We start from the raw sequence: 21667 nt of genomic DNA, 5'->3' as shown, positions 1-21667 counted from the left end.
CGGAACGTCGCCCGACGGGTAACCCCCCCGTAACCCCGCCAATCAGCCAGTTCCTACTTTTCCACGGAGGCTGCTCTCGTCCTCTGGATGAACTTTTCACTGAGACCCCCCCCCGAGCTCAGAGGGGGCTGGATTAGAGGACGGAGGGAGAAAGTCTACGTCTGTCCTTCCATGTGTGTGTGTTAGCAATTATTTCCATAGTGACACACTTTTTGCCAGACTTTTTGGTCCCCACAGCGTCATTTGTAGGTTACGTTGGAGACTTCCACCTGAAAAGCCATACAAACGCCCTTTTTAGCTTTTGTCTCAAAACATTCAATTCGGGGGAATAAAATCCAACCTAAAAGTGAGTTTTGGGAGACAATTCTATGATAAGTACAGGCAAAAAGTTTCAACCCCCCCAAAAAAAACCCACGGTGCTCATCTGCTGCTTTGAAGCAATCAATCCAGTGTCAGCAATTATTTGTAAAAAAAATTCAGGCCGGAAAGCCACTTTGCAATTTGCGGCACTTTTTACGATGATAGTCCACCAAAAAATCACAAGTCAAATGGCTCAAGGACAACATTTAACGGAATACAACAAAATCAACCCCAATAGCGAGTTTCACTTGGCATCATGACATTTGGTCTTCTGAAACAAACAGCCTGAAGCAGACACGCCCGCAAAGCCGCAGGAAACCCCAACGCTCGTTTCGAACAAGCTTCAGTCGTACGGTTTCCCCCTCTGACCCATAATGCATTGCAGGGGGGGGGGGTCACTCGGTGTTGCGCGAGGCGCAAAGTCATATTTTTGTCAAAGCGAGATGAGCGCACTGAGGGTGTTACAGTTTGTTTTCTTGTTTTCTGGGGGAGCAACAAGAACCGGTTTGCCTCAACTTGACCCCCGATCAGCCCCCCGACCCCCAATTTCTGGGCGCACCCCCGTTGCCCAATGTTGAGGCCAGGGGGGGCCGGTGGCGGGTTAGCCGGACCAACAACAGTCCTGTCGCGCACAATGTCGATTAATGTAGTGGGGGGGGGGGGGCTAATAGCTTAATACGCCGTGTCAAGTGATCCGCAACACGCAATTAAAAGTCTGTCTGTGTTTGGATATGGGATGTCTGTTTATATGTGTGTGTGTGTGTGTGTGTGTGCCATGGATGCACATTCCACTGGACGGGTTCCCCGCTGACAATGGGGGGCACTCCCACCTGACAATATTTGAGTGTCCGCCCACCTGCCCTGCCGGGATCAAACCCCAACACGCCTCGCTGGGCCCCCCGCGGCGCCTCTTTACTTGTTGGCGCCGCCCGTGTTGAGCTCTTTGACATTTTGTTTGCGAACGTTGGTGGGACGTCCCAGAAGCTCAAACCATCGAGAAACGTTTCCAAGTGGAAGCGGATGGGGCGGGCCAATCGGGGAAGCGCCTCAATCAAGCGCTAAGCGCTAAGCGGCTGCCGCTGCGGTGCGGAGCCGGCCAATTGGAGCCGGCCGGGTCATCTGCGGGTGAAGGTGCGAGTCATTATTTTTCCGCCTGTCGGATCTCATGAGCAAAAGGGCTCAAAGCTTCTCCGCCGGGTGGGGGGGATTATGATCAACAAAGCGTGTCTCGCACCTGCGGCCGCACGCGTCACGGAGAGAAGCGGCGAGAAGAAGGCTGGATTGCCGGAGGCGCTTCCTCCGCCGCCAAACTCGGGCGGTGGAGGAAGCTGTCAAGCGGACGCATTGTCACACAACGCAAAAAAGACTTCAATATCATTTGGAGATAGATATTCTTGTCAGGAAATATTCATGAGAAGAAGACAAAAGCTCAGCTTACGGATGCTCTCGCTCACCAACTTTTCGCCCATCGAACATGAAATTGGCCAGCAGATCATCTTGGCTAACCAACTAGTTTTCAGCAGATGAACCAAACCACGCAACGCCACGGCGGCCGGCAGACTAGTTTTGCTCACCCCCTTTCTTTGAGCGCAGACATGCTTTGTTATCCAGTGGAGTCATTTTGCCATTATAACACACAAAAGAAAATGCAGGAGAAGGAGATCATCCAAAAACACCAACCAGGTGTGCGTTTGTGTGATTTAGCGTTGAACAACTTCTGTTGACTTGGATGAACAAAAAGCAGCTAACAGGGCACAGTGTGAGTGAGGGTGTTATCGCCGAGAAAGCACGGCAACTTCTCTCGAATGTCATCAACCACCACCACCACAAAGGTCAATCAAACCACTTGATTAGACAGTACAGTTTATTTCCTTAATTACAATGCCATGGCACATTTATTAGACATAAAATAAGGTCTATTTTGTGTCGTTTTCAGGCTTATTTCATAGAAAATTATGTTTTATGGGGACCTGGGAACGGATTATTCTCAATTTAATGGTTTCCTGTGGGAAATTAATGTTTGGAATACACACTTTTCACCTTACACACACTTTCTGGGAACCAATGAGGTTGGTAAGCCAAGGTCTCACCGTATTTGTCAAAAGCAATGTCGACCACCAAGAAAACAAATCCATGCCAAAAGTCGCCAGAATGAAAACATTCATCAAAAAAGCCACAATGTGCTCGTCGACAACAAAGAAAGATGTTGTATTCATGATCAATAGCTCGATAGCTAGACATATCGCTAGCTACATAGATAGCTAGATAGATACAGTAGATAAATAGCTGTTTACATGTGAAATTGTGTTCGTAAAAATAGATATTAAAATGTTTCTGGAACGAATGACTTTCGACACTTCTAAGCAATTTTTTAGTCTTGTGTAGGATGACCAAAATGGCCGCTGATGATCCTTCATGTTCTGACATTGGCTATTTATTTTGAAGCCCCTTTCCCCCATGAACAAGGTGACAGCTCAGGCGGGGTCTTTCGAGGACGTCGACCTACGAAACTTCACCCCGGGCCCGATTTGCACCCGCTTCCCAAGCGCCTTGACAATGGCGCCCGCCGCCAAATGAGGAAGGTAGACAACGGGGGGGGGATTGCGAGGGGCCTCACCAGTGACCAATGAAAGCTGGTCAAACAGACCCCGGGTCAGTCGATCTTCTCTAATTGCCAAGTTGGCAGACGATTGGGTCAAAGCGTTGCCAGGCTGGGAACATTCTTGACAATTTACGGGACATCAAGCAGATTTTTAGGACGTGACTCCCGACAAGAATATCAAAGTATCTGGCTCATACCTCCCTGATTGATAACAATCAACAAAACGTTGATTCCTTATCTAAGAGCTATTAATCTCGGCCAAAAGGGGGCATTGTATGGATTGTACAGATAACCATTTTGGTTAATGCTAACCATCAAAAGCTAACAATATGGGTGAAGCCAAGCCCCTAATTGACGAGAGGACAAACGGACGGAAAGACGAAAGACATGGGACAAACGACAAGAGCACTTTTGCCGTCCTCCCACTGTTAAAAAAAACAAAACAATTGATCGATTGATAGATAGATCGTTAGATTTCTAGATCGATAGATTGCTGGATAGCTTGGTTGATAGATTGCTAGATTGCAAGATAGCTCGATCACTAGATAGTTTGATCACTAGATTGCTAAATCGCTAGATTGCTCGATCGATAGATCGCTAAATCGATAGATCGCTAAATTGCTCAATTGTTAGATTGCTAAATCGCTAGATTGCTCGATAGCACGATATCTAGATAGCTCGATCGCTAGATTGCTAGATAGCTCAATGGCTAGATCGCTCCATTGCTACATCACTACATAGTTCGATCGCTAGCTAGACAGATCACTAGCTAGATAGCTCGATTGCTAGCTAGCTAGCTAGATACAGTAGATAGATAGCTACATAAATAGCTCAATCGGTAGCTAGATAGCTCGATAATTATCATTCATTCAAATTGCCCGTCTTCACGAGACCGGCGACGACATATTGCAAATATCAAAGGATTGTTATGACAACAAGAGCTTTATTTGGAAGCATCACACTTGGCAACCGGACAAAAGTTGATGGATTGAATCCCGAGGGGAAAAAAAAACAAACAAATACTGGACACTAGCGATTGGCACATATACGTCCAGAAAAACAAGATTGCTTGATAAAACACATCTGCTGTTATCAAACTAGAGTCGGAAGGAGAAAAAACAAGGCCCGTCTGCATAAATAGCATCAAGATTTGCAAAGGATCGCTTAGAAAAATAGATTTTCTTTGTTTCTTTGTACAAGGCGTCGTCGTGCTGTGCTTTCAGTCATCAAAAGTGTGACGCTTCCTTACTACATGCCAAGACGTCTCGTGTCGTCTCTGTGAGGTAATGCGAGGCGACCAATCCCCCCTTCTCAACACCCACACCCACCACCCGACCCAAACAAAAACCAAACGGCAATTTTGGCAGGTTTCAACACGTCAGACAGCCAGCGACCAAAATTGAACAACAACAAAAAGTCCCCCCATGAGCTTCGCATGATTTGCAAGTTGATGAAGCGGCGCCAATTGAAGCACTTTTTTGTTTTTGTTTTTTCACGTGAAAATGCCCCGGTACGACTTTTTTTTATCTCAGGTAAGACGCCAGTGAGCTAAATGTTACGTCGATGGAGCCAAATTTGGACATCTCGACCCAGACAACGCTTAGCGGATCGGAACTTAAGATGGGCAAATGTCGCTACCCCTTTATCGCCGCCGAAACTTCCCACGTGAGCTCGCGGAAGCATAAAACGTCCAAACGACATTTGGTCAGAGCTCTTTTTACAGTCGTAGTTTGACACGTCTGAGCCTTGCCGAATCTCGACTTATTTTGAAATTCCGTTCTCCGGACAAAGCTTGACGTCATTTGAAACGTACGTTAGCCAAAACTTGACATCCCATCTTTATCAGCCAAAGTTTGACCATTTAAACTTGATTTAGTCAAAGTTTAAAATAACAACTTTATTGAGCCAGAGCTAGCTAAAATTTGAGTTAGCTAAAACTTCCCTCACCAGAACTCAATGTATCGGAACCACCTTTAGCATCGAACTAAAATTCATCATCTTTAAATTTTAGCGAGCTAAAACTTGACATACCCTAGCTTGACGCGGTCAAAGCTCGACATTCTGAAACGTTAGCTAGCCAATGCTCAACTGCTTCAAATTTAATCGAGCCAAACTCCACACGCTGACCTTTATCTGGCGAAAGTTTCAACGATCTTAACTTTATTCGGACACTAGCTGGACATTTCCGAACATTGTAAAAGAAAACCACCTGGACTGTATACGTTCAAGAAAGAAAAGATGCTAGCAACATAGCATCATCGTCCATCTACTCATACAAACAAATGTATGTCGTGGTTTGTGAGATGAAGCATTTGATGCTGCGTTTGGAGCTAAATTTGGACACCGCCAGCCACTTCATTAGGTCTCTTCGCAAGCCAAAACCGCACATTTTGGATTTCGCTTGTGCTCACTGACGTGTCTGGAAGTTTATCCTGGGGTGGGAGTGGTCTGTGTGTTGGGGTCCCTATAGCTCCGCCCCATCTCGGGGGTAAATCAGGCTGCTGACGCTGAAGCTGTTGTACAAGTGGCTGTTGAAGTGTCCGCCCTGCCCCCCTCCGAAGGCCCCGTAGTACACGCCGCGGTTGAAGTGCAGCCCGTCGGCGCCGTGTTCGGACCCGGCGGAGTCCGTTTGGACCCCCGCGTGGTAGGGGCCCTGCGAGGCACCAATGTTCCTGCTGGACAACTCGTTGAGCAGGCCCAGCGGCCCCGCCGGTCGCCCGCCGGCCACCGCAGGCGCCGTCAGGGCGGACATGCTGCCGTAAAAGTTGCTCAAACACGACGCCGTCTTCAGGCTCTGGTCCGTGTCCGATGGGGTCGGCGGGGACGGCAGATGGGGGCTGTCGCAGGGTTCGGGCGTGGGAGCCCGCCGACCGTCCTCCACCTTGGCGACCGCCGACGCGGGCTCGGACCTTCGCTTCCTTTTGCGCCGGAAGTTGCCGTTGTCAAACATTTTCTCGCAGTTGGGGTCCAACGTCCAGTAGTTTCCTTTGCCTGGAGTGCGCACATTCACAGCGGTCAGGAATGTGGTTTTTTTTAATAGCGCGGTGCCCGACTCCGGTCCTCAAGGGCCCCTTTGAGATGCGACCCTCCTCCCACACACCTGACCGGCTCAGGAACAAGATCTGCAGAAAACCCAGCCGGATCCCAAGGTGTGTCGGAGGACGGAGACCTCAAAAAGCAACAGGAAGGCGGCCCTCAAGGTACCGTCTTGGGTACCCGTAGTTTTACATTTGAATGCATTGTGTGTTTACAGCCTAATTATTATTTATATTAGTATACTGTATTATCTCAAGTACTATTTTTCTTTATTGTAACGTTTAAAAAAATATTACATGAAAAAAGCCATGCAGGGAACTGGAAGAACAAATCACGTTATTCACTTTTTTTTTTCAACAATCTGGATTTTTTTTTCTTTTGCAGTCCAACATCAGAAATAATAATAATAATAAATAAAAATAATAATCGGGGATAATAATGTGTTTTTATTTTCCAAAAAATGTACCAGGTGAATTTGTGATGTTTAAAATTTCCTCCTGGAAGGGATCAGCAAAAAATATACATTTTAAATCATTCGTCAAGCAAAAAAATTGGATGCGCAGGCACTTTCAAAATGTATAACCGGCTGGTTCAATAAATTAGTGAAATGTAAAATATAAATACATTAATAAACTATCCCGGTTGTACACAATTTGTTTGGCTTGCAATGGGTTGAGAAACTTATTTTAAGAAGCTTAAATATCATTGGTTCCCATATATATATATATATATATATATATATATATATATATATATATATATATATATATATATATGCCGCCATTTAAATCCATATGTATTGTATTGTATATTGATTTTGGTGGAATCAAGTCTCGCCATGACCTTTGAAACACAACTCAAACTAAGTTGATGTAGACATTTTTTGTTGTTGTAACCTAATACATGAGTGACAGCAATTAATTTTTGGGGGGTGGTGGGGTTTCTTCTAGGTTCGATGCTCACTGCATGGTCAAAGGTAATTGTTTGCGGTGAAGCAAGAAATCAGGGTCGCTTCAATTTTGACCAATTCCGGTTGGGTGTAAGAACGGTTGCTTTCTGAATCTTTCTGAATGCCAAAATGAGATGTCGACGTCAAATGGTCCCGGTCAAGACAAGTGAAAGAAGTGTGCGAGCAGCCAAGCAAGCAGCGAGCGAGCGAGCGAGCGAGCGAGCCGGCCCTCGGCGGGCGCGAGTGTTGCGTTCACGTACCTGGGTCGTCCTCGTCGCGGGGCACCTTCTTGAAGCAGTCGTTGAGCGACAGGTTGTGCCGGATGGAATTCTGCCAGCCGGCTTTGCTCTTCTTGTAGAAGGGGAAGTTGTCGGCCACGTAGGCGTAAATCTGACTCAGCGTCAGCTTCTTGTCGTGCGCGCTCTGGATGGCCATGGCGATCAGCGCCGAGTACGAGTAAGGCGGCCGCACCAGCTTCAGCAGCTCCTCCTGGCCGGCCACCGACAGCCACCCGAGCTCCGCGGCGCCGAAGGCCGACGAACCGCCGCCGAGGAACGGCCGCGCGGAGCCGTACGCCGGCGGACCGAAAGCCGCGGGGGCACCGCCGGCGTGCAGGTACGGCGAAGCCGCCGCGGTCGGGGCCGGGTTGACGCCCCACAGGTACGGGCCGGGCGGGGAGCCGTAGTCGGCCACGCCGAAGCCGGCGGCTCGCTGGGCGGCCGGCTGGAGGTTCTGCGGCGGCGGATGCTGCTGCTGCTGCTGGGAGGGGTGGTGCTGGTGCTGGTGATGGTGGTGATGGTGGTACATGCCGCCCAGGGGGTCGCAGTACACGGCCATGTCCGCGGCCTCTTGGGAGCCTTTGGGTGCCGAGGAGTGATGCTGGCTCTGCTGGTGGGACTCGGGATCGATCATCACTCCCGTTGGGGGCCGGGGGGGTGGTGTGTGTCACGCCAAACCGACCGGATTCGGAGCTCTTCTCTTCTTCGCCGCTTCTCGCAACAAGTGTCAGGCGCCGCCGTGCAAAACTCGTTTGAATTGTCTTGACGCCGCTGACGGCGAAAAGCTCGCCAGCCAATCGCCAGACGAAGGGGGCGTGGTCGACTCCTGACGGGCCGCATGTCGAATCTGCCGGGAGGAAACTCAAGTTTGCTTTCACCTGCCGCGAGCTTCAAATCGACTAAACCGACTCTGAAATCAATGAAAAATCGCCTTGTTCTGGACTTGAAAAAAATGCAGGCTCCACAAAATCATAAATATATATATAAAAAAAAAAAGATTTTCGCACATTGGATTGATATGACTTCTCTTCCACAACACCTGCCCTCGAAATATATGGTTACAAATGCCAACAATTCTACTAATATTCATCCTAAATGATGATGAATGACATTTTCAAGTCGATTTGTTCTTGTAGATTTTTTTTTATTCATCCCACTTTGGCGAAGGAAAACTGGCCGTTTTGTGACGATTCGCAACGCGCAAGTCCCGACAGCGAAAAAGCTCGTCAGCCCACCACAAGACGACGAGGCAAAGTCGAACCTCCCGCAGAGAAACCCCGAAAGGCTGGCCGGCAGCCATAAACGAGCCGTCAACACAATCAATCACAAGGTGAGAGGCTAACAGCTCTTTTTGCACGTCTGCATTGGCGGTGGCACAAACGTGGAGAAGAGGGGGAAAGAAATGGAGGGGAGGGGAGTTGCTCTTTTTGTGTTAAACGTGTGAAACGCAGTCCTTTTAAACGCTGGAAATAAAAATAGACACCGAAAAACAATCCCGCTAGCTACACACAACAAAAACACCAATGTCGTCTTTCAGACGCCATTTTTTTTAAATGGCCCTCAACTCATGGAAAATTGCGATGCAGCTCGACGAGCAAATGAATGAAAAATGCGAATGAAATGTGACAAATGCGTGCTCGAATGTCGGATGAGATTTAATGAGTTGTTGGGGGGTTCTGTGGCTCCTAATCGTTGCAAGATGACGAGCCGTCAAAGGTGAGGAGTGATGACATGTTGAACGTCTGCCGGAGGCCAGCGCGAAAACGTGTTCTGCGAACGCTCATTAACTAAGCCGTCTGTGTGTCTGCGCGACTCTTCTCTTTCAAGCCAACAACAGCCAGTTCGAAAAGGGCCTGCCTGACCCACCACCCTGCGAGAAAACAAAACACAACTTGTACTTTTGTTGTGAAATGCAGGAGAGTCCAATTTTGCAACTGCAAAACTGAACACATTTGGTCGAATTGCCATCACTTACTGTGACATTTTGAGGTGACTAAACATTTCTTTTTTCCCAACAGTTGGGTCAATTTCACCCAAATTTCACTTAATTTTAGGGTTTGTTTAGTACAATGTAAACAATAAATAAGTAAAATAAATAAAGTTGAACAAATAGAATTAAACAAACAAACACATAAATAAATGAAGCTAAATAACTGAAACTAAATAAGTAAATAAATAGACAGAGAAACAAACACATAATTTTTTTGCTATGCTTAGAATATCTTGTTTTCTATCCTTTCACACCCCCCCCATTCCCTTTCAAATTGCTGCTGTGGACTGCAAATTTCCCCATTGCGGGACCAATAAAGGTTTTCTGATTCTAATAAATAAAGCTAAATAAACGAAACGAAATAAAGTACAGTGAGACCTCAATTTACGAACTTAATTGGTTCCCAGACAGAGTGTGTAAGGCTAAAAGTGTGTATCTCAAAAATGAATTTCCCATAGGGAACCATTAAAATGGGAATAATCTGTTCCCGGGTTTCCATAAAATATACTTTTCAACTAAATAAGCCTTAAAACTACACACAACATACCTTATAGTATGTATAATAAATGTGCTATTGTATTGTAATGAAAGAAATACACTGCATTGTATCATAAAGTCACTTTATTTACATTTGTGATGGTCATTTATGGCTTGATGGAATGGTGTTGGAGGTCGAAGGGAATTGCTGTTTGGAAAGAGAGGCGCATTACATGAGGACTGTAATGAAAGAAATAAACTGTGCTGTAAAATAAAGTTTTATTGACCTTTTTGATGGTCGTTGATGGCTTATGGAAGGAGAGTCACCTTCCATAAAGACTGTTGGTAACTTAACCTCTGGTGCTGTTCGGTCGCGTGCTTCCGCCGAAGATCACTCCGCCAGCCGTGGTGGGTGTGTATTATAAAAATAGTGCTTATTATAAGGTTTAATTTTCAGAAATTTGACGTTTGTAAGATGAAAAGTTTGTAAGATAAGGTGTTTGTAAGTTGAGGTCTCACTGTACAGTGAAATAAATAGAAATAAATAAAATTAAACAAATACACAAGCGAAGCTAAATAACTGAAACTAAATTAATAAGTAGACAGATAAATAAATAAATAAAGCTAAATAAGCGAAACAAATAAATAAAGTTGAATAAATAGAAATAAATAAAATTAAACAAATACATAAGTGAAGCTAAATAACTGAAACTAAATAAATAAGCAGACAGATAAAGGAATGGATAAATAACCAAACAAATAATTAAATAAAGCTAAATAAATGAAACTAAATAAAGTTAAATAAATATAGCTAAATAAACGAAACTAAACAAAATAAATATATAAAGTTAAATAAATGAAGTAAAATAAACAGAATTCAATAACTAGTTTTAAACAAATACATAAATAAAGCTTAATAAACGAAACTAAACAAATCGACAATTGCTGCTTTTTAGTCAGCAACTTGTGGTTTTGGTAAAAGTGACGTCTTTTCTGATTAATTTCTCCACTGTGCGACTAATAAAGGCATATCCAATAAAATCCAATTAGAAAAAAGAATGGAAAAGACCAAAGAAAACGTCTCTCTATCAAAAAGTCCAGTTTCTTTTTGTCGGTTCAGTGCTTGTCGTGTCAGAAAAAAAACAATGTTCTGTCAGTCAAAATACTCTCAAACAGTTTATTGGTGAAGGAGTGAAAGGCTGGCCATGTGTGCAACAAGTCGTGGCAGGGGAGTCTTATTTGTCGGCCAACACTGGCCCCTAGCGGCTCCTCGCGGTGAAGCGCCGTTGCGAGTCAGCCTGCGTATCGCTCGGTCACCACCAGATGGTAGCAACGCACCACAATGTTACCCATGACGATTGGCGCTCACGACCGTGAAAAGGACCTGGAAGGGATCAAGGACACGCCAGGAACTTTGTCGTCTAAAAACACCCCAAGGACCCCCCCACCCTCCCCCTTCCTCCATGGTTGACACATTAGCACCTCGACCGTTCACGAGCTTGCCGCCTTCCACCCGCCTCAAGTTCTTTGGCCTCGGAGGAAGTGAACAAGCAGGACTCATTTTCCACAAGACATTTGGCGCCCATCATTATCTTAAACCAGTGTCCAGTCCAGTGCCAGGGTTTTTTTTGGGTCATTTTCACTCAAATTGCAGGATCCATAGAATATTGACTTTTAGGACCACATCAATTTTCAATACAGCCTTAGAAATCTTTGACTCTCTTCTTTCATCAGAAAAATGTGAATTCCTAAATTATATGGGTCTGGAGTTATCTTAGTTTGAAATGGGGGTGGCTGTCCAAAATACAATACAAGACAAACATTGATTCATATAATAATAATAATAATAATAATAATAATAATAATACTTATTATTATTATTATTATTATACATTTCATTTATAAGCGCCTTTCAAAACTCTGAAGGACACTTTATAGCGCTTTAACAACAGCTGAAGCTATAACAAAGCGCTAACATGGACAAAACGCAAATTCTTCCCTCTCGTAGAAGGCAAAAACATTGCCATAGGTCTGACCGGCGCTTTATTGGCACCCAAACAAAAAACAAAACCCAAACAAATTCGGGAATGGCGCTCCACGTCACGCTTTTAAATTCCCGAATAAATTTGGCAATGGCAGCGAATTGGTTCATCATGACACATTTTTGAATCGTCCCGATTATCATCATTCTTTAAAATGTAATTAATTTTGAAAATAATTTCTGTCTATTCCATTGAAGGAGGAAAAGTTGGGGTTTTTGAACCTCATGTAAAAAAAAAAAACGTTTTTGGGAGGCATTGACATTTGTTTTCTTGGCACACTAGGCTGCATTGAGGACCTGTCCAATGACTTCATTTAGTGCAATTCTATTTGAGGGGGCTTGTAATACGTCAAAACCACCCCTTTAACCCTACACCGCCTTCGTCTGGACGTCGCCGTTTACACGAGCAGATAAACACACACACACTTTCAAACACACACACACACGGTGTGGGCTATTCGTAGTGGGCGGTAATGGTGATGTTTGGAGCTTTTAGTAGTGCACAGATAATAACGTCACTGTGTGTTAGCAACGCTTCCATGGCGACAGTGAAGGCTCAAATTGACGCAATACCCGCAATGGCCTGCAAGTGGCAGAAAAGCACCGCAGGCCTTCCAGTAAAGAAGACGGCAGCCTTTTGCTGTGCTTTGGAAGCTTGGCGGTTCAAAGTCGTCAATTGTGAGGTCAAATTTGTGTGTGTGAGAGGAGGGGGGGTGGGGGGGGGGGTGCAAAGTCGCGGGCCGAGGGCCAAATCTGGCCCGCTGCATCATTTTATTCGGACCGCCAAAGTAAGTCAAACTGAATTTCATGATACTTGCTAAAGTCTGAACCAAATATTTAATTTGTCGTAACGAAACTACAAGAACAGTCATGATTTTTGACTTCAAATTTGAAATTTTGCCATTCGTCAATTTTCTTGCACGCTCTCTTCGTAATATGTGGAGGCGATTAAACATTCTTACGGTTTCCCCAATTTCATAACGGCCCTCGAGAGCAAACTGGAACTACAATGTGGCCAACAACGAGGCACTCTTGCACCAAAATGATAACACAAATCATTTTCAGAAATTCCTTCTAAGCATGTGTGTTTTTCCAAAGAAATATTTGACTGTGCTTTATCGGGTATGAACGCCTCAAACCCGACACTCCCAATCCGCACTCCGTTTCATCCGCAGAGCTTCGGTTTTGCCCAAGTTCGCCGTGAAAAGCTCCGTTGATGCCACTGGCGCTTCAAAGTGACTGTTTTTTGGGTGGTTGTGCTCAGCATTAGCGTCCTGTGCCTTCTCAGCAAAGCGCTTAAGCTATTTGACAGTCCAGGAAGAAGGTTTACTTGACTTGTCAAGTGTTAAAAGGGGGTAATAAATGGGCTTGGCAGAAGCGGGCTCTTTAAGGACTTGGCTGTCGGGCTTCTTGGCTCCAGAACCTCGACGCCCCCAAACAGAGTAAATAGTCATTGGGAGAGTCGATGTTCTCCACTGTAGACGTTGGGAGGGCGTCGCACGCATTTTTTGGTAATGATTTTGGCTTGGCGCACCACCGCGCGAGCATCAGCGAGAACACAATTACAGACGCGACAATTGCGGAGCGACCTCGCTCCCTCGAATGGACCGGAACCCAAACACTGACTGCGTGTCACTATCAGAGTCTTGACGTAAGATGAGGTTGCCCCGCCACGTTTTCGCCCAACTGATGCTTGTTTTCTGTCATTCTTCGCTAAATGGGAGCCTATCTGCTTGTTGCCATGACGACCGACTCTGGAGTAAGAGTGCGCCGCGTCAAATGTGAACAAAGTCGACTGAGTGAACCGAGAGTGTAACCAAAGTGTAGAATGAATTCAAAGCAGGTATGATCAGAATACCCAGTTTAGATTCACAAGGGGGCAATAAAAACCTGCAAAACTAAGTGCAGTGTGAAAAGGTCGACATGAGATAACCGCGAGAGGAGCAGTTAAAGTGAGAGTCTTGAAGTGTTCACATTGTGGAAAGAGCACCGTTGTTATTGCCCCTCACATCCTGATGGTGTTTGTGCACGGTTGATTGATGATGCCAACCAATCAGAGACCCGGTTTGGTTCCGAGGGTCTTTTATGTGTCCATGAAAGGCTCGGACCGGACAGAACGGTGGGGTTGGGGGAGTGGGAGCTCCGGGAGGGTAGGGGGGGGGGGCTTTGTTCCACTGACTGATGGCTCTGGGCAGCCGACCAGCTTGCAATGAAGTTGCTACCAACGGTATCTGGCAGCGATTGGGAATGTCTGGACAAGATTGCAGGGAGGGGAGGGGGGATGACAGGACTGACAGCTGCGAAGAACACGAGACGTCCTTCAGGTCTACCGAAGCGACGTGTCAACGTGACCTCACTGCTGGGTCTGTTGACGTCCATCTGTCTTTCAAAGTCCTCGAGCGGCGTCCATTTGACTTTCGGACCATCTGAGTGTCTGTTTATTTGTCGGTCTGTCAATCGGTCTGTCGTTCGGTCGTTCGGTCTGTCGTTCGGTCTGTCGTTCGGTCTGTCTGTTTGTCCATTTATACAGATATCAGTCTCTGTACAAATGTGTCCATCTGCCGTCCAACAGTCCATCCGATCACACGGTACTTATGTCAATCTCTCCATCTATACGTCCATGGTTCCAACGTCCCTTCCATCCCGGCGACCTTGCGAGTCAATCTCGAAACACGTCTGACCTTGTCGTTTTCTCAAACGGGCCCCTGCCTAACTTGGTTTTCACAACTCCCACGGCGTCGTCTCTGGGCGTCAAAGTTCCCTTTGTGTCTTCCTTGCCGTGGCCCCATCGAGATTCTCCTGACCTGTCAGAACAGGAGGTCCATTGAGCTTCAAGGTTGCCGCAACCTTGGCTAAACAACGTGAGCGCTAATGACACGTGGGGGCGGTTAGCCGCGCTTCCTTCTGCCTCCTACGCTTTGACCTTTTGGAAGTCGACCGTCAGAGTTGATGAAATGAGAGCAGACTATTGATTCCCATCATTTGCCTCACCCGTGTCATAGTTAGCTTGTTTGGTTTTTACGCGATTAGCTTCTTATAATACATCTTTTATTTTTCTTTGGATTTTCCTTTGTTCGTTTTTGGGTTTTACTAGTTTGTGATGATTTTTGGCTTGCTACTTTTGAAGATTACTTCAGCACTTTATGAGTAAAGGGGTTCGTTTGTTCAGTCGTTAGCTTGCTTCTTTGTTAGCATGTTACAGCGGATTTTAGCCTGCCAGTTTAGCGAAATTTTGCGGTTGTGTCAATTTATTTTTGGCGTATCGGTGACGTGGTTGTCCCCAAAACGGGACAACCAAGTCTCACTAAAGGTGTTCAGTAGAGGATGGAGCTGGAGAAATGAAACGGTTTTTGCATAAAATGTCCTCAATTCTGGTCTGAACTTGAAGTGGTCTACACTTTGGGTCTCAACCGCCTGTGGAGTCACTCCAGTCGCTGAGAATTGTTTACTTTTTCGGGGGTACGCCATGTTGAGTGGAAAAAACTGGTTTGGGTTCAGGAGCAAAGTGTCCTATTGGTTCTGTGCGTCTACCCGTCGGGCATCCGGTGGCGTGTGAGCCGTCGCAGACCCTCCCCAAAAAGAATTTCCTGTCAAAACAGGGCAGCCCTGGCGAGACGTGAAGAAGTCCTGCTCTGTGTCAGACTCTCGAGGCCGACCAATCCGGGCGTCCGGGGTCTGGCTACCTTGCTTTACAAGGCCTCGAATGGAGCCACGGTCGTCGGAGCTGGCGACGCTTTGTTTGGACTTGAGGCACAAGCCGGGATGATGTGTGTCTCTGCCACACAGAACGCACCCCCCCCAAACCCACAACCCCCCCCCCCCCCTTACACTCTTCCAAGCACTCCTTGAAAAATCTGGCCTGTCCACTCGTCTACGTTGTGTTCTGACACCAATGGGACAATTTGTCCCGTAGCGCGGCGGGCTGTAAATAACCGTGCAGCTCGCTTCCAATTTGCGTACCGCCGCGCAGTCAAAGACAAACAATCCGCCAGCATGAGGCCTTCAGAAAATGGCTTTCCACTGTACGGTCCCATCTTTTCAACTCATCCCAAAGATGGTCTCGAGATGTCCAATTCCAAAACTAAAGATAATACAAATGTTGTAGCCACATTCTGAGGTTTTGGGGCACTGGGGTAAATACCGTATTTTTCGTAGCGTATTGTATAAGGCGCACCCCCAATGAAATCAGAAATCAGAAAAACCTTGATTCGTCCCACACTGGGGAAATTTGCAGTCCACAGCAGCAATTGAAAAGGGATTGAAAACAAGATATTCTAAGCATAACAAAAAACAAATGTCAACTGTATACTGTGCAAATGTAAATGTGCAAAACCGTTCCATAAAAAACTGTACATAGTGCAAGAATAAGAAATGCATTTTGATATGAATGGTGTTTTTTTCATTTTTTTTTTCCATATACAGTGATACATCAGCTTACGAACTTAATTGGTTCCCAGAGAGTGTGTGTAAGGCCAAAAGTTACACATTTAAGAAAGCATTAAAAATCAGAATAATCCGTTCCCAGGTCCACATAAAACATCATGTTCTACTAAATAAGCCTTAAAACTACGCAAAATTGATCTTATTTTATGTATAACAAATGTGCTCTTCTATTGTAAAAGAAATAAATTATACTGTCTAATCAAGTGGTTTTATTGACCTTTGTGATGATGGTTGATGTAGTTGTCTCTTGATGATATCCGAGTGAAGTTGCCGTGCTTTCTCAGCGATAATACCCTCACTCACACTGTCCCCTGCATTTTTCAACCTCTTCTATCGCCTGAGACCGTTGCTTAGACAACACAGAAACACCCTTAGCAACACGTAGCAATGGTTGATTTAGCATACTGGTAGTGGGACGCTAAGTTACACAAACGCACATATCGTTGGTGTTTTTTTTCGATGATCTTCTTCTGCTCGACCATAATGTTTTTGTGTGTTCTGTTCGGCTTAACACTAGCCTGCGGTGGGGTCTTTTTTGGTCCCATAATAGCAAAAGTACTCCACTCGATAACACACAACGTCTGCACTCAAATAAAGGTGGTGACGAAAACTAGTCCGCCAGCCACTGTGGCGCTGTGTGGTTTGGTTCGTCCGCTGAAAAGTAGTTTGTATGCCAGGATTATATTCTCGCAAATTTAATGTTCGTAAGGCGAAACGTTTGTGAGCTAAAGCATTCGTAAACTGAGGTCTCACTGTAAAGGCACACCGACAAGTTGCATCTTTTGAAGAAAATCAATGACTTATACTCCGGAAAATACGGTAATTGGTACTAGCAAAGAAAAAACAACCCTAACAGTATTTCAAGTTCTTTTTCTGACCAAAAACCTGGTTGGTAAGACATCAAAGGACTCGGAATGGTCTCTGGGATGAGGCCAGTTCCGAAAAGGATATTTATTCAGTAGAAACATCCAAATAAAATACCCCCCCCCCTCCCCCACCAAAAATCAAAACAACAAATAAAACTCCAATCCGAATAACCAAAGAAACACTCACACATTTCTCTGGAGGAAGATTTCACAGTCATTAGATTTATTTAGCAAACAGCGTGTGCAAATTTTGCCTTTTAACCACGGCGCCAACAACATAGCAGCGTTCAAAAAAACACGCAAATGTTTATGAAAGCTTGTTGAAGGATAAAAGTCCAAAATCAGAGGATGTGACCTTCATGTCTCTATTGGAGGGGGGGAGGGGCAAGATAAGGCAACAAAGCACATTTGTGCTCCGATCGTACCACAACACGGCTAGCCCCGCCCACTTTGTGCATTAGCCCTCGCTCATTTCATTCATTCGCCAGGCAAGACATCTTATCTTTTTTTGTATTCTTTGACTCCTCTTTCGGCTTGTTATCGGCATCGTGCCACTTCCTGACTCCCAAACAAAACATCTGCTTGCTGGACATGTTATTTATTTATTTGAATGAGAGCCCACAAAAATAATAATGAGATCATACTTTGAACAGGAGCTTAAAGGACAACCGACGTCCCCGGACAAGTTTGTAAAATGTCCACCGCATATAGCTATATTTTACGTTTTAAGACTCGCGCTGAATATTCCGGAAGTCTTGTTTTTGAGTTGGTGACGAGTCCGTACGTGACGTCACTGAAGGAACGCCCCTGACCGAAAAAAGGACACATTGTAGCAGTCCTTCCATCACGTTCTTATCTTATTGTCTGAACAAAATATTGGCCCTTTCTTCGGGGAACAATTGTTGTCAAACCCCAATGTGAAATGAGCCATGTCGGTTTTTTCAGACCATTGGGCCGTGTGTCAAAATGGCATCTGGTCGCCATGGCAAAGATGGACGCGTCATGACGATGTCATCGGCGACGGCGACCACAACAGGCTCCTCTCAAGAGGGGCCGCCATTGTCCGCAAGTACACCCGGGTGACGCCCGGGCGACGCCATTTTTCCCTTTTTGTTACTCGGCAACAAAACGCAACCGTGGGATGCGTCTTTGTTGAGTTCAAACACGGACATTTTGTCATTTTCAGAATCGGAATCATCTTTATTGCAAAGTATGAGGAACAAACAAGGAATTTGTCTCTGCTAAAACACGCTGCACTCGTATCATCATCCCAAAAAAATGGAGGCACTATACACTTCTATCTGGGTTACTGAGCAGAGAGTTCAGAGGGAAGAGGCTGTTTAAATGTCTGCCGGATATTGTACATTATGTTTGACCATTTGTGGTCGAATTGCTCGATATTAGCTGTACAGATTATTTTTTAAATCCGCATTTCTGCTTTGATGACTCCATTTTTTGCTAGCTTTCATCTAGCTAGCCTGACGTTCCCCATTTCTCATTTTCCGTCACTCATCCCAAATCCCCTTAATTTGATATTATCACCACTTTTTGCTCCATTTTTTTTTGCTAGCTTTCGTCTTGTAAATGCAAAGTTATGCTAGCTAGCTTGGCGTCCGCATTTTCTCATTTTCCGTCACTCATCCCAAGACCCCTTTAATCCGATATTGTCACCGTTTTTTGCTCCATTTTTTTTGGCTAGCTTTCAGTTTGTTCATGCAAAGTTATGCTAGCTAGCCTGGTGTCCTCATTTTCTGTCACTCATCCCAAATTCCCTTAATATTATCACCATTTTTTTGGCTCCAATTTTTTTGCTAGCTTTCATCTTGTTCATGCGAAGTTATGCTAGGTAGCCCGTCATCACCATTTTGCGTCACTCGTATCACCGTTTTTGGATTGGATTTGCCTTTATTAGTCAGGCAGTGGAGAAATTGACATTTCACAGCGGCAAAGTTGTGAAAGGAATGAAAGTAGAAAAATAAAATAGAGGAGCTGCTGGAAAGGCAGCCACTCTTGCACCGCGTCTTGAAGTCAAAAGAACAAAAAAACAAATAACAAATAACATGACAACACAAAGACACAGAGAGTCATTGATTCTTCAGCACTTTCTGTAGCCTCTTTGTTCCATGTTTTTCCCCAATGTACTTTCAAATAAAATGACGACAGGAAAGTAGTCATCACGTGGGCGCATTTCTCAAGGGGATGCAAAGACGTCTCAGGTGGAGGATAAATATTTGGATGAATGCGTGTTTTGTCGCGCAAACGCCGAGCGGCCGTCAACTGGGGCGACGGCGGCAGAGGAGGAGACTTGCCGCCTGCTTTTCTCATTGATGGTGTGTGAGCAGTTGCGCAGGGGAGGGGGGGCGGCGGCGGCACACACACTCGTGTGTGAAATGGACTCTTCTCGGAGGTGGCTAGGGGGTGGGTGGGTCCTAATCCCCACACCCTCTATGGAGGCTTTCCTTTTCAATTGAGGGAGAGCGTCAAGTGAAAGCCCAGCTAGCTTATCCGCGGGGACGGGGGTGACGATTTCATTAAGGACGCCCGGCTGGGCGACAATGGCCGCCGCAAAGCAATTCGACGGGCCGTTTGGGCGTCAAAGTCATTTTGTTTTGTCATTAAGGGCTTCCTCTTGGGGGGTCGTTATGAATTTGGGGAAGCCATTCAAATGTTAATACCCCTCCACAGAGTGAACAAAAACATTAACCAAGAACCAGTTTTGGAACCCCAAGACAAAAATAAGGACTCTGATTGTGGTTGAGATGGGACAATTTGAAATTTTGCTTCGGACTTCTGCTAGCATCACCGCACTTGACATGCTTGATTGCTTTGGCGGGCCGAAAAAAATGATGTGTCGGGCCAGATTTGGCCCCCGGGCCTTGACTTGGACAACCACGCCATGGAACCTCCGGTGGTGTTTCGATGAATCCAATGATGGTTTTGGAGTCCCTGTCAATTGATCACGGATCAGTTTTGTCAAAATGACACGCCGCGCAGAAAGTTTTCACAACAAGGTTTTGAAAGAAACCACTTGGACTCACTTCATCTTTTGTTCCGGAAAACACGCAAAGAACAAACTATCCCCAACACCCGCAGAAAAGCCAAACAACATTTTTTCTTCATATTTGGAAAGATTGCTTAGAAGGCAACGGCTTGACTAGTTTCGAAATCTCCACAGCAGTTTACATTTTTCTAAGAAGTGACGGTACTTGGTATCGCTACGTGGTTTGGTACATGGTATCGGTACTCAGTATTGCTACTGGAATTTGGTACTTGATATCGGTATTTTTGAGTAATCAAGAGTGAAATTTGTTCTGGTATCTTAACTCATTCGCTGCCATTCGCAAATTTATTCGGGAATTGAAAATAGAACGTAGAGCGCCATTACTGAATTTGTTTGGGTTTTGGTTTGTCTTGCTTAGGTGCCGATAAAGTGCTGGCCAGACCTCAGGCAATGTTTTCCCTTCCACAACATTTGCCTTTTTATCCATGTTAGCACTTTTTTTCCAGCTGCAGAAGTTGTTAAAGCGCTATATCGATCAATAGGTATTGTATTTTGTACAGCCGTCCCCATTTCAAGCTCAGATACCTCCAGATCCATATAACTTAGCAATGAACTCTTTCTTTCTGATGAAAGAGGGGAGTCTAAGGTTTCTAGCGCTGTCTTGAATGTTGATGCGGTCCTAAAACTCAATATTCTGATGATTGCCATTGTTTGGGGTTCCTCAGGGCAGTATTCTTATCCCCCCCCCCCCATGACCCCCCTTGCCCCCCTTTGGTGTTGCGCTGGTCTCAATGAGGTGACAGCGAACGAGCCGTTGAGCTCCAGCTTTGTGCTGTCATCAAGATGAAGACGTTCCCCTTTGGCCGCCGACGAACCAACAAAATTGGCCCCTGCGTGCGGCCACCAGCTTCACACTCCATTTGTTTGCCTCTGATGACTCAAAAAAAAAACCAAATATTACACTCAATATGTTCAAAAAGGAACAAAAATACGAAGCGGAGGTTTGAGAAAACATTCCACCTAATTTGGGGCCTTTTTCTACCGATGATTGTTGTATTTTACAAAAAAGAAGACAACCTATCAATAATAATGTTAATGATAATAGTCATGATAATAATAATGATAATGATAATAATGCTAATAGTAATGATAACAATAATAATGACGATGAGGATAATAATGATATCATAAAATTAAGAATAATACATTTTATTTTCAAGCGCCTTTCAAAGCTCTCAAGGACACTTGACAGTCACTGACAAGCACAGAAAAAAATGGATGTCTGGTGCTGATTAGCTTGAGTGCTAAAAACCTGAATTTTTCCTCTTCATTTTGTTTTCGACTGTCATGAGTGGTGAGCTTGAATTTTCCCCCTTCTCTCCGCCGTTTCCACGCGTTCAAGCAATCTTCTTTTTTTTCATTTGCCAGCGTTTGAAGGGCGGCAACTTTAGCAAAAAAACAACAAAAAACGATCCACCTGAGTCACAAATAGAAACACTCGGCGTCTCTCAATCGAAGACAAACGTCTCTGGAGACAAACCAGGACAAATTACAAAACCATTTTTTTCTTGTGGCGACTCGCTAGCTTTAATTCACAAAGCAATTACCCCCCCCCCCCGCCCAT

The 21667-nt window shown here is 45.2% G+C and overlaps 1 protein-coding gene across 1 annotated transcript; it reads right to left on the bottom strand.

Annotated features, from left to right (window-relative positions):
* Positions 1 to 1055: 1055 nt before the first annotated feature.
* On the bottom strand, positions 1056 to 9700 carry foxi2 (forkhead box I2). Its single transcript, XM_089005067.1, has 2 exons — positions 7208 to 9700; positions 1056 to 5953 (listed from the first exon to the last, which is right to left on the bottom strand). Exons 1-2 carry the CDS (start codon positions 7857 to 7859, stop codon positions 5427 to 5429), a joined length of 1179 nt encoding a protein of 392 aa, XP_088861193.1. The 5' UTR covers positions 7860 to 9700; the 3' UTR covers positions 1056 to 5426.
* Positions 9701 to 21667: the final 11967 nt, after the last annotated feature.

The sequence above is a fragment of the Hippocampus bargibanti genome, linkage group LG09 (genome assembly GCF_051943395.1).
Source record: "Hippocampus bargibanti isolate YZ-2025 linkage group LG09, ASM5194339v1, whole genome shotgun sequence".
Taxonomy (NCBI): Eukaryota; Metazoa; Chordata; class Actinopteri; order Syngnathiformes; family Syngnathidae; genus Hippocampus; species Hippocampus bargibanti.
The sequence above is the reverse complement of the archived record's forward strand: the minus strand, read 5'-3'. Positions and strand labels throughout refer to the sequence as shown.